This window comes from Oreochromis niloticus, linkage group LG8 (assembly GCF_001858045.2).
Source record: "Oreochromis niloticus isolate F11D_XX linkage group LG8, O_niloticus_UMD_NMBU, whole genome shotgun sequence".
NCBI lineage: Eukaryota > Metazoa > Chordata > Actinopteri > Cichliformes > Cichlidae > Oreochromis > Oreochromis niloticus.
Window position 1 is genome coordinate 12,628,050 of NC_031973.2, and position 14,086 is coordinate 12,642,135.

Consider the following 14,086-nt stretch of genomic DNA (forward strand, 5'->3'; position numbering starts at 1 on the left):
TGGAAAATTCTTTCTGAACTATCCTGAGGAGAAGTTCAGAAGCAGGTACAATCTGTATTTGTATATGTAGAAAAAATACATTGAGGTACAAAGAGAGGAGCTATGGTATTGTATGAAAAAATAAAAGAGTGACAGAAAGTGTATGTGGGCAGCAAAATGAGTGAGATGTGATAGGAACGACAGATGAGTTTAACGTGAAGTTAGGATTACCTTCACTTTAAACTACATTGATCTCTTGTATATAGTAGTGATGGACAGGCTGACAGATGTCAGACATGAGTTTCGGTTGATTGATGTTCACAGAATGTGGAAATTTGGAGTTGTTAGGCAGCAGGAAAAGAGGAAAAAAAGCACAGGCTTGGTGTGACAAAAGGATGCAAAGGATGGATGGTGGTTTTAATTGTAGGATTACCTGCGATTGTATTTGATGATACTGAAGCCATATCTCAGCAAGTTGTTCTCTGTAGTCCCCCCTCATGATATAATGTGCTTACATCCTTGCTTGAGATGAGATCAGAAACCGATCACGTTTAAATACATTTTAATGCAAATATTTCAATAGAGAAGCATCCATCTCATGGGTTATACAAATTAAGGCACATTAAATTTAACAGTTTACAAGTTAAAGGGTATTTCTGTTCCATATTCATTTATTAGCAAGTCCAGTGAAAAATACCCTGAAAAGCACCACTCACATGCAATCCTTCACTTAAACCTCTATCACTGTTTGTTACATTCACTTTTTTTTTTTACTGTCACATGTTATATACTACATTATGACCATAAGCACTTTGGCGAGTCTTTTAGCACTGGGTGCCAAAATACAGTTCCTGTAAATTACTATTAGAAATGTTTCTACAATGCATATTTATTTCAAACTTTGGACTGACAAACTACCTGACGAGTGTTTTCACCATAAACTGTAGCACATAGTATAAAAGAACTTAATGTTAGTTGACTAATATATTCCTTCACAAACAGTAATATTCAACAAAATAGTATGGCTTAAAACATATATTAGAAAAATGATGTACCCACCAGTACTAATAATACAGAGGACAAGGCAGATATACATTATTACTGCATAACCGTCTTGGCAAGGACTTGCATATTTTATACAAAAACATTTAAGTTATTTCTAAAATATACACACATGTAAAAGAACCTTTATATGAAAGCTGTTCCAAGAAGTTGCTCACAAGTGAAGAAAGTGAAGTTTCTTAATTCACAGTTGGCTCAAAGTTCAGACTTCAAATGAATTTTCACATAATGAAAACCGAGTAGCTTACAAGAACCCAGCAAACACAAAGTACTCATCTCCACTGAGAGATACTACTGAAACCAGAGTCCGAAGGTATTTCGTGAAAGTGTGAGATGCATTACTGCACAATAGATGTTGTAGCTTTAGTAACTAAAATATAGCTGTCGTAGCTATGTGTGTTTGGAGCAGTATGTGAGGCAAACTGAGTGTGTTATTGCACTCGGCGGCAGTAGTAGCCGAGGACTTTGCATTTTTCACACAGGTGTTGCGGATGCTCTTTACTCTGGTCAGACACATCCAACCCATCCGGCTTCTCCAGAGGTCTCTGGAACAAAGAAACCGGAAATTAATGACCTGCGTCTACTGAAATTGCCAATTATTCCTAGGTCCAAGAAAGACATGAGAAACAGACAGCTATGCCATTTTGTAAGCTTATATAAGGATAAGACAGAGGTATCTGCGGATAATGTAACCAAAATTTGACAACTCACAGCAAGTTAGTTTAAAAAAATATGTGACATTTTAGGTGAACTGTTCTTTTAAAGTCAGTCCTGGCCTCAATGGTCAAGCTACAGAAGAGAGGATTTGACTGCATAGATTGAATACATGTAAAGATTTGATGTGCAAGACCAAGGAGCTGTCCCAGTCTCCTGATGCCCTGTGTTCTGATGCATTACCTGCTTGTGAGGGTAAACGTTGATGTGGCACTTGATACATTCTTGTCCCATGTTGGCCCAGGAGTTCCCGCTCATCCACTTCCTCTTGCATTTTGGACATTTATACTCTCCAAAACACCTCTTTTTTCCCTGATACGGGGTCAGGCCCTCGCCTTTGGGTCGAGCCTGAAAAGCAGAAAAATTATACATGCCTGTCACCACTTTTAATGGGGGAAGACCTGCCCACTGACCTATTTTGTTTCTTTGCATGGCAGCCAGTTCATAGCTTCATGTAATTAGAACACATCCTGATAGCAGAACTGTTGGTGGTCAGGAGAATTTATGGAGAGGGTTTTTTCAGGAATGGGATGATTATGGTTTGTCAAATCATTTGCTTTGGTGCTTTAACAGTCCTAAAAGGATTGACTTATATTACAAAGTAATCTAATCAAAGTAAACTTATTTTAGAGGGATAGTGTAGGAAATTACAAGACTCTTGGTTCTATGAAAGCAAACAGAAAAGTTTCAGTGGTTAATTCCAAAGATGTTGGAAGATATTGTATGTTGTAATTTATTTGCTGGACAGAAAAAGAGTCTCAGCTTTCCCATTAGAAATGAACTCCCTCCCTCCAGCTGTGTTCCCAGGAGACCATAAAGGAGGCCCTGGCCTGCGGAGGGACCAATCAGAGAGGGCTTACTTCTATAGGACAAATACCTTAGGCTATCAGTCATCCCTCCCAGCTGGCCACAACCCTCCAATCAGAACACAAAGATCTTAGCCGGGAGGAAATAAAACCCAGATGAACTCTGCACTGGTGTAACATGACAAAATTCTAAGCCCATCACCGAAAAGAAAAAAGAAAATCCTCTCGACAAGACTGGTTTGAATTAGAAGCACCTTGGATGAAAAGTAGGGCAAGTCAAAATTAAGACCGAATCAGGCCTGAATCCACAACAACAGAGAAGTTCACATCATGCTTTGCTTTTATTTCACAGCAGAAACATATGTCACGTTCAAAGCTTCTCACTGATCATTTCCAATTTTATTCATTTCCAGTCCTTAATCTGTGAAACAAAACAGGTTGTGAAGTTCCATCAGCCAAATCTCTAACTGCTAAATGCACTGTGAAGCATTTTGAAGCATGTGTTAGCCTCATTCGACCACCAAGGGGCACTGTGGGAGATCGCTTTTGATGCTTGCCCTTGTTCTCAAGCATACAGGGACAGCAGACAGATTATCGTTTTCCTGAAGGAGGAAACAGCTTTCACTCTTCAAAACAAGCAAAACAAACTCTACCTAAAGTCTGGAGCCCACAGGGCAGCGAGGCGCACTGCACACGCTGTAGTTTCCACTGCCCTGATTGAAGATGTCACACTGACAGCCAACAAATGAAAACACACTTTTGACCTGGAAGTGAATGGACACTCAATGGAAAGTAGGAAAGATTGACTGAATCCATCAGATCAGTGGGCCATGTGTATACATGACATTTTGCGACACTTCCACATTGTCACATACAAATGACATTTTACATCCAGCTAAACTCTCTTAGTAAGACTTTATTCTTTCTTGTAATTTCTTTAAGTAGGCTTCAGGAATAGTTCTCCAGGCTATTTGTAGGACATTCAAAGCTCTTCTTTAGATGTTGGCTGCCTTTTGCTCTGTTCTCTGTGAAGATGATCCCACACTGCTTCAATAATGTTAAGGTCTGGGCTCTGGGGAGGCCAATCCATGACTGATAATAACCCACTATGTTTTTTTCTATCCAGATATGCTTTTACTTTATTGGCAGCGTGTTTGCGATCACTGTCATCCTCAAAAATGAAGCCGCTGACAAACAGACGCTTTCCAGATGGTTTTGCATGGTAGATAAATCTTTGACAATACATTTCTGCGCTCTTCATTTCATCAGTTTTGACACAATCTCCAACACCACTGGCTGAAATACAGCCCAAAACCAGAATCTCCACCATGTTTTATAGATGACTGTAGACACTCACTGTTCCACCTCCTCCTTACATACTGATGATGTTTTGAATCAGACATTTCAAATTTAAATTCAGCACTCCACAAGACCTGTTACAACTAATTTTCAATCCAGTTCTTGTGTAATTTGGCATATCTCAGCCTTTTCTGCCTGTTTCCCTTTCTTAAGAATGGCTTCTTGACAGCCCCCCCCCCGTCCCACTGAGACCATTACTGATGAGGCTTAAGATTTTCAGTAAAAAGCCTGTGCCCAGTTGTGTCCATGTGTAAATAGTACGTGTAATTAAGTTAACGCCTTCTTATGCCTTTCATTTCATTTAGGCAGCATTTTTCCAGCAGTTACAAGCCATTTGAAGCAATTCCCTTTGAAGCAGTTCCTGATATAGCACACAGCAGAAGCTATCTTCTCCTTCTGCTGTGTGCCATATCAGAAGAACAATGTCACGAGTTTGGAGTTCATGTTGGAAAAGACACATTTTCTCACTGAAATGTATAACCTATTCTCTCACTGGTGATTGTCCATGTTAATGTCCAGTCTGAGTGAGGTTACAATCTGCATTGCTGATATGTAGAAAAGTTAAGGACTGCAGCAATACTAATATCAGCTAAGGCAGCTGGGGTTGTTCTTTCTTTGCAGAGGTTACTTTACTTCCATTGCCTTTGTTTTTTAGACTTGACCAAGTGCAGTTTTCTGAGAACAACTTTCATTCGATTCAATTTTCTTTGTCATACACAGAAAATAAACACATAGAAACAAACAGAAGGCCTAAAACCTCAAAACTTGTTTGATGATCCTTTCAGCCTGAAACCACATGTGAGAAATTCTTTTAAGATAAATAAGATATGAAATTCATTTATTATGTGTATTACAACATATTCAGTTTCACATCCAATACTTATGTTGTGTTATTTAAATTAGCCCCAGACTGCATAGAGGGATGTAAAGCCAGATTTGTAGGCTGCAGCAGATAAGCTTGGCCCAGATCCTTGTAGCCTGGTGAGAGAGACCCAGGAGGTGGCTGCCTCCCTCTGCCATCATCTGGAAACCATCAGGATAAACAATGGACTACTCCAAATCCTCACCCCCCCCCCCCCCCCACTCTCCATTCGCCAGTCCCTCATTCACTCTCCCCTACTCCCATACCCCCACGAGACATTCATCCTGGAGAACTCAGCACAGATAAGCCTACTGGATACCATGTGGTCAATTACTCCACACTAACAAACCCACCACACTCTGTCCCTCGCTGGGTTTAATTTGTATCAGACCCCCACAGCATCATTGGAGAAGTCCAGCTGTTAAGCAAAGCAAAACAACACAATCATGCCTGGGCTGACCACCGCAGCAAAAGGTCGCCTGTGTTTTAAAGACTCTTGTGCTGATTTAAGAGATAGTTTTCATTATCTTGTGAAATCAACTCTCCAGGAGGGTTAAGAGCAACAAATGCCTCAATTCCCATGAGCCCCAAAGAGAGACTATTAAAACAGCTGCGTTTTTAAGAGGACAAATTTGATGGCAGCAGTAAACCAAAATTCAACAGCTTCTCAAATATGACGATGTGCTGCTTTTTAGTTTTATATGATTATCAAGCAAATATTTGGGGCTTTAGCAGCATTCGTCAAACAAAACTAATTAGAAGACATCATCTTAGGCTGGATTCTAGTTTGTTGAGCAGCTGCTTATTTTAAAAGTGAACAAATATCATTATGACGTGCCTACTTTTAAACCTGAGCAACTTTTACAAGGCTGTCTTTTTCACCATAGTGGATATTTTAAAAACTGAAACAAATGTTACAATTCATAAATAATCAGCACATCTGAGTAAGTTTGAATGCCCTAGGGGTTTACAGCTGTTATGAAGAAATAAAGAAATAATAATTTAACATCTGATACATCAGCTGTATTCCAGCTAAATAAAAGAAAGGATAAAAACTCCTCATATAACAAACAAATATGCCACATTCTTTTGCAAACCTAGTGGCGTGCAAACCACTTAAAATACAGGATGTGTCGACTTCTACACTGTTGTCTGAAGAATTGCTCTAACTTGCTTTACTTTGACTCGTTTTGAACAGACAAAGCTGTTTGGTTCGTGCGCTGCTGCTCTCACTGTGTCATAGGTCGTCAGCTCAAAACTTCTATTCTCATCCCGAGTTTAATAAAGTTTTTCTAGCAGCTTCACCACGACCGTGGGCTCAAACCACAGAGCAGTGATTCGAGGAAATAAGATATCAGTCTCTTCCTGGCCAGTAGATGCTAACTTATGTCTTACACAATGGTGTTTCCTCTTTTCCAGAGCAAACCAAGGCCAAATGTTCCACTTACGGAAACATCAAGATGTCAAAAGATTATTTTATGCAGATACAGCCTGAAGCTGTGATCTTTCTGCACAGCTTTTCTACAAATGTTGCACATTTGAAACACATTGGATTAACTTTTCTTTAATCCAACATGAATATGATTAGATACAAACATCTGGAGGCCAAAGAGCAAATGATTGGTTCTGTATTTTCCAACATAGTTCTGTAGAGTTTTAATCAATCAGACCCAGTGTTGAAAGCACACAGAGCAAGGAGAATGATTATCACACAGACATATGGACATTTTACTTCTATGCATCTTTCTCATATGCAGGAGTCTGGAAGGACCAAGCACTCTGATTGGTCCAGAATCTGACTGAGCTCCACTGAACTATGGGTATTATGTTTCTCAAAAGACTGAATGACAGGAACAGGTGGTGGTTTGGAAGACAAAACAGAAATGCAACAGCAAAATATTTCCAACTTCAGTTCAATATGTGTTTGAGCAACATTTAGGAGGGGAAGTGATATGTGGGACATACTTGGATAGGTAGGTAGGTAGAAATTAAAGATCTGCAAGTAAAAGAAAAACAACCTACTGTAGGGCACTTCCCTTTCCTTCCTATCACATGTCACTCATCTAAAATGATTAAGTCCTCTAGGAAAACATTAAAAACATGGAACCATAATAAAACTGATCTCTACAGCATTTTTCCTATATGTGTTCCTCAGCCTTGAGCCGATGACACTCTTTATCATATGAAGGCTATCTACCCTGAATTCCAGGGTTTCCCCTATCTTTTGCATCATCCTCAGCAGATGTTTAACCAGAAGCGCCAGGCAGGATATTGTGTGTAGATAAGACGGTTATCACCAGTGAAAACAAAAGGACCACAGCAACAGTAATCAGACAGGGTTACATGAGATTGTCCAGTTCAGCGGTGTTCCACAGCGTTCCACCTGAGTGCAGGTACTTTATTCAGCCCAAAACGAATCTGATAATCACTATCAGTCAATTTCAGTCGTTTAAAAACTTTGTAAATATTGAGATCATCCTCCTGTAATTTCATTTTATAGTCAAATTACATTTCTCAAGGTACCAAATACAGTTGAATACTGCTTTATGTTTAAACTTTTGTTTTTTTGGTAAATGCATTATTGCCAAGAGTAAGATCAGAATGCTGACCGGCATGCATTTCATGCCTGTATGCAAAAATATAGATCTACATCTAGCTAAAAGACTTTAAACACAAGCAAACAGCTGGACTGTGTTGATCCCAAATTTTAAAAAAACATCTGCCTATCATTATCTTGCATGATAATTATCAACCGTGTGTATCTTGTCTTACATCTAAAAATAGAAAGTGCAAACACAACAAATTAACATTATGTTAAATGTTGGACTTTTAAGTGGCGCAGCACAGACTAAAAATACTGAGAACTAAAAATGTTGTATGTTTATGTTCAAAGGCCAATGATCAAAGTTTCTTTTGTAATCTCTCCAACCAATTCTCAAAGCAGACTTTTCCCCTCCATTCAAGTGTGACTAAACTGTAACAGTAAAGACCTACATGCACTTCCTATGTTACCCACAAGTTTGCAAAAACGGATGCAGTCATCTCTGTGTAGCTAGAGTCCGATAGCCACTGCCCTGCACTGACAGAAAGGCAAGAGAAACAGAGATGACTCCAGCCAAGCAGCACTGTGCGAACAATACAGCCTGACTTCCTGACCTTTGGTTCCACAGCCCCTCTGCAGAAACAATGCTCTCCTTATTTATCACAGGCCCTTCCCACCACGCACCCATTTACTGTCAGCATTCTGTCACTTGTGTACTTTCTTTACTGTAAGCAGGTCAAGCTACTTAACTAGGATGAAGACATTAAAATGTGACCCTAGGTTAAAGGGAAAAAACGCTTAAACCCTCGATGAGTACCTGTTGTTTGCTTGGAAATGCAAATCTTAAAGACAATATAGTATGAAGGATTTTTTACTTTTTTAACTATTTTTCTGCGATGCTAAGACATCAAAAGCATACTAAAAGCATACTAAACTTCAGTTGGCTAAAAATCCCTCAGATTCCAACCAGCGAGAACAAAAAGCAGTTTGTTGATTAGGCACAGCTTCAGACGAACGTTCATCACAACTTCAACTGAAGAGACCTTTTGTCATGGCGACAGCTCCGTAATCATCGCTTTGGGTCTGAAATATTAGCAACACATGATAAAATCTGACATCATCTTTCTAAAGCAGAGCAAGAGTGGCAAAAAGCCAGGAGGAGAAATGGTTTCCAGATTTTGCATAATTTAAAGAGTATAGCTATAAAGCAGAATCGTAAATATCTCTGACAATTCCTTTGACGTTTCAATCGTCTCATGAAGCAAGTAACCCAACGCTGCACAGTGCTGTCAGCAGGATGTTAACTATTGAAATGCCAAATGGCAGCATTAGCATTTTCTCTTATACCTTTAACTTTTTATTTTTTTCATTACCTGCCATGCATTTGTCGTATAATTTTAGACTTGATGTTCCAGAAAATGCTTTTAAGGCTTCAGGCACAGACTTCCTGTGTGCATCCTTCTCTCATCTTACTGAGCCATGACATCCTTTGATTCCTATCCACTGCAGCTCCACAAAATGTTCCCTGTCTCCTAGCCTCAGACTTAGCCTAAAGACTTACTCACAATACACCAAGGTACAAACAGATAATCACAACTTACAGATGAAGGCTGTGACGCAGCTTATTTCATAAAAATTTTAAACCTCATGTTGTGTAAAGCACAGCGGCGCAATGGTTACTGCTGTTTCTTTAGAGCTCCACTAGTAGCCTTTTGTGTTAAGCTTCTACATTTACCCACTTTCACTGGTTGCTACAGCTTCGTCCATAGTCCAAACACATTCCTGATTTGTATTTGTGGATGTGATAATGTATAGTTATCTTAATTTCTGTGTTAGCCCATGCTTTTTGCCCACTGTCAGCTAGTAAAGGCTCCAGACCCATTGCTACCCGGTTTTAAAGGAGTGCTTGTCAAGGAGTGGGCTTTTTGTGTTCAATGTTAGATAAAATCACAAGTGAAAAGTTAGTTCTAACTTTTCATATAGAACATCTAAGAAACATCAAAGCTTGTGAGATGATTGAGTCAGAAGCTTGTAGAGGACCAATAGCATATCAGGAAGGGTTGTCAATATTTCTGCCAAGTGTCTGTGTCTGTGGCTTTAAAGTGTGTGATTAGGACCTTCTTTGATACACTTGGATGAAGATGTGATTCATGACACCAAAGAAAAATACAGAATGTAAACCTACTTTTCATAGCAATTGGCAGGTGTTCACAGATGTGAATGTGCGAAGAACTATAAGGTCACTGCACATATGTTGTCAGCATTCCTTACATTCCTATATGGGCTGTATTCTGTGCTAGAGTACACTAATCTACCATGTGTTGGCAGAGTCAAGACTTTAGGCGAGAATGATCAAAATCGAGGGAGAAAAAAGAGATTCCTACTCATTGTTTTTGAGTGAAAGAATGGTTTGGACAATGTGTTCATTCCTTATATATTAAGAAATAGATAAGAAGTTTGATATTACGCTCACATCAAAAAATGTAGGTCATCTGGAATGATAGCTTAACTTAGCTTAGCATAAAAAGAGCAATGATTGGGGTAGGGGAGAATAACTAGATTCCCTACCAGCTCCTCTAAAGCATAGTAATGCTATCTACAATGTCTGATTTTTGCAAAAAGCATAAAACCAGTAATTATAAGCAGTTGTGTTCTTTTTGACAGAGCTAAACTGGCTCTCCCCATTTCCCGTCTTTATGCTAACACTGGCTCACAGTCTAATAGTATTTCTATGCTACTAGCTTTACGGAGATAAGGCTAGCAGCATTCCCATTCACAAGAAAGCAAATGGGTTTAAGCACACCTAACAGGTATTTGTCACACAGTTCAAAAAAAGGCTACCTTGTGTTATTAATAACATACTTTAAATGTTTTATCCAATTAACTGTGATTTAGCATCAGTTAGCATAGTCTTGGTTCGGTGCAAAATCTCAGCCCAAAATCTTGGTAGCCGTTAAAAGTTGATCACATTGGGTTTACTATTTAATTAACTTTAACCTGCTTATAACTACTTCAAACCAATTTTTAACCCATTTTCATTTTTTCATGCTGTTTGTGCTTGAGGGTCTGCTGTTGCTCTCCTCATACTGGACTTTCCATGCACATGGAAAGGTGGGAAACTCCCAGAACGCAGCCAAATATGATTTACTACAAATGGAATAGCAATCTTCTTTTGACTTTTTTGACCAAACTGCTATTGTTATATATCACCTCAAAAAAGAGATTGATATTCTTAAAAATATGTTTAACTTGGCTTTTTTGGTATATGGAACTTGACAAACACTGAAATAAGTGAAACTGATCACCCAGTATTATAGTCTGTGGTATTATAAAAGGAGGTTGCTGCTTTCAGATTCTGCAAAAGAAAGCAATTTCTACTTTAAAAAAAAAAGCTACCTAATCACTAGCTATGTTTTTGAGAGGGATATCCTGTGTGACAATGTATGACAGGATATCTATCTATATATCGCTAGACAGAGAGAGAGTGTGTGCGATCCAGTTGGATAAGCAGAAAAAAGGATGGATGGGTGGATGGATATATAGATACATTTGATTAGTAAAATTTGACCTGCTATTTTAAATTCAAGTTTTTGCTTCTTTGTTTCTTGGACACATCCTGTCCATCAGTCATTTAATTATTTCCATTACACCTAACAAATGTCAGGCATTTCCTTCAGAACATGATCAATGGGGAACCACAGCTGCACATAAAGCACTGGTAATATTTCTTTCATGTTTGGAGTGGAGGTCGTGCCTAGTTCCACAGAAAAACCTATCATCTTTCATTAAGGCCAGCACCGAGATCCAATCTGGCATCTGCTGCTCATTACCAGCCTGTGGTGGTACACCTAATTCAAATATGTGCTGAGGACTGTATTTCACACTAAAAAAAAAAGAATAATACAAACATAATACTCTAACTTGGAATGTAGAGTTTAAATTGAGTGCAGTACAATTGTGAAAGAATACCTAGAAATGTGACGAAGAATCTGGATGTGATTTGTGGATTTGTCATCACATTTACTTCACAAATGTATTATTCATGCAGCACTTCACATGCATTTGATAGACAGCTCAAATGAGCCACATATTGCGCAGCTGTTTGATGTAAAGTGTCACTGTGTGTCTCACCTGAGGGCAGTCTTTGATGTAGTGTCCTTTGTTGAAACAAAGGTGGCATAGGTAGTTGGGTGGTGGCCTTTTGCTGGGCTTCCGTGTCTCAGGAGACAGGGAAAGGTCTGAGAAATGGTCCGCCAGTGAACTCAGGCCATCCACAATATTGTTGAGAGATCCATAAGGTGAAGTCCTCTTGTAGAAATTATTGTTCAAGCTCTGTCAGAGAAAAGCAACGCCCCCACCCAAACAAATCACAATTATTTTTCCGTTGATACGCGCTCTTAACTATGTCTACAATATGTCCAAAACTCATAAGTAATGCCCAACATGACTTCCAAAAGGCCAAGGTAGTGTATTCAAATAGCTTCAAAATCATTCAAAACAGAAATACTCAACTATCAGGGGTAAAAACTGTAAGATTTTTACTTTGGAGTAGCAGATTTTGGCTTTTTTTGTTTGACAGATGATTGTTTAATTTTTGATTTTACTCATTTCATCAGTTTCAGCTCTACACAAGAGTGTTTGCCATATCCCCAAAACACAGATAGTTACAGAAGGTTGTTGTTGTGACTCTGCTGTAAAAGAACATTTCACAGGGTCTGTCAGTCCATCGCCCTGATTGATTCTCCTGTTTGTCTCCCTGACAGTAGCCAACCTTATTTGATTTCTGCAGATGTGCAGTCCTCACTGTGTGAACCAATAGTGTCCATTTCCTCGTTAGAACAAAATGCCTTTGTCACGCATTCTTACAAATGGTTCTTCTGGCACGACATAATCAGCATCATTGTGCTTCTAGAGGAGATGGGTGCTATGGCACTGCAGGGCCAACCAACATGAAGAACAGCCTGCAGACACTGTTTACTCTGAAGGCATCACACAATAACGAATTGTGATCAGATGCACATGTGCTTTAGAGCGGTGAGATCGTAAGCAAGAGACACCAAACCACTAGATATCTTGGCATGCGTGAAGTTAAAGCACACATGCCAGATATGTGGAAATGTCTCATTTTTAAAGTAAAAACTTGTGGATTTAGATGTCAATGTTTAAAGAAAACAACATAAGTACTCAGTTTGCATTTTTTTTTATCCCTTTCTTAAATTAGTCAGTAGTTTATTAAGCACTGAATTAATCATGCAGAGGCCAAGGGGCTGGGGGGGGGCTAACTCTAACATTTTTGAAACCTTGTGAGAGGTCTTTCTCAACCTACCATTCCCCCATCTGGCTGACACCAGAACAGCCTGAGCACACTCAGGCACTATATCTGGGTACAAAACGCATATTCATATGCTACCCAGTCACCGCAGGGCAACCCAAATGAAGGCATGCAGGTGAGGTTTGCAGTATGGCCAGCGAAGTAACCAAGGCTGAAATATCTGAGTAGAAAATTCAGGGGGAAACTTGCAGCAAAAAATAAATAAATAAAAATAAAAGATGAATTAGTGGGTAATTTAATCCAAATACGGAGATAATAAACTGGCAACGCAACGTAATGATTGAGACAGCATCACATGCGTTCTACCTCACTGCTCAGCTGGAAGAAGTTGTTGAGATAGTTGGAGCTCAGATCAGCTGCGCTGCGCTTGGAGCTGCTCACGTCCAGAGGAGAGGAGTCCGACTCGACTTTAAAGCCGTCAAAAGCGCTGCTCGGCGTGTCTTGTAAGGACATGTAGACCCAGCTGAGAAGCTGCGCGGGCTGATACACACCAGTCTCTATGGCAGACATCATGGTGTTTTCTGGAGGTCTGCGCCTCTCCTCTTAAAACAGCACCGTCAGAACCGCCGGTTTCTCTGGACCACCCAACTTCTTCCAGTCATCCCCCTGCAGCGGCTGACTGGGCGTAATCTGTGCGTGTGTTCACCTGGGGGAAGCCCCGGGAGGAGGACTTCACTAACAGGAGAGAAGTCACGGGAGAGGGCTCGGTGTAAGTTTGAAATGTATAAAGGCTGACTGGCAACTGGAAGACTGGAGCAGCGAACAGGCGAGGATTCTGCGTTGCGTCACAGAGAATAGGAGGGCCAACATGAGTTTGCATTTCTTTCTGTTCATCTTCGCTGGCTGATATATTAAGAAGGGAACTTCTCTGTACTTGTTTAATCATCTAAATATAACGCAAGTGAAAATGATAATTTAAAAAAAAGCAAAAATTAAACTTCTTATATGAGATTTCACTTATTTACAGAAGTGCCTTTTACTTCTTTTGTTTAATATCTAAACTTCATGTCAGTTTTTCCAATTCCTTCATTCGTGAGACTGTCGATGAATTTCTTCATGTTTAATAAAATTAAGGATTTCCTAATATAAAATGCACGTAAAATGGGTTTTTGGTCTCAGCTCAAAGTGGATTTGAGCTGATGAAGAGCTCAGTGGATTATAATGAGGAAGTGGGCTACTGCCATCTAGTGCTTCGTAATGAGTAATTCAGTAAGAAAGCTAAAATGTCATGCTAAAACATGTAATAACCCCATGACTTGTGAAACAGTGTTGTTTTATGTTTTACTATTCATCTTTGAAGGCTCAGAAATAATCTAAGTTAAGATCCAAATGAAAGTCCTGGGGATGTCCTACCGACTATGATTCACCTTTTTTTTCTTTTCTTTTTTTTTTTTTTTACAATTTGTATTATAAAAGAAGTCATGTGGCCC

General features: G+C 39.4%; 1 protein-coding gene across 1 annotated transcript; it reads right to left on the minus strand.

Annotated features, from left to right (window-relative positions):
• Positions 1-19: 19 nt before the first annotated feature.
• Positions 20-13,870, minus strand: LOC100699813 (zinc finger CCHC domain-containing protein 24). Its single transcript, XM_003441813.5, has 4 exons — positions 12,963-13,870; positions 11,456-11,656; positions 1,939-2,103; positions 20-1,586 (listed from the first exon to the last, which is right to left on the minus strand). Exons 1-4 carry the CDS (start codon positions 13,167-13,169, stop codon positions 1,473-1,475), a joined length of 687 nt encoding a protein of 228 aa, XP_003441861.1. The 5' UTR covers positions 13,170-13,870; the 3' UTR covers positions 20-1,472.
• Between the last annotated feature and the right edge of the window lie 216 nt (positions 13,871-14,086).

Bases quoted from the DNA above. Each gene is read 5' to 3' on its own strand.
- LOC100699813 (XM_003441813.5), bottom strand. From the start codon at position 13,169: ATGATGTCTGCCATAGAGACTGGTGTGTATCAGCCCGCGCAGCTTCTC. The intron at 11,657-12,962 runs GTAGAACGCATG...TTTCTCTGACAG, and splicing joins TCTTCCAGCTGAGCAGTGAG to AGCTTGAACAATAATTTCTA. The intron at 1,587-1,938 runs GTAATGCATCAG...TCTTTGTTCCAG, and splicing joins ACGTTTACCCTCACAAGCAG to AGACCTCTGGAGAAGCCGGA.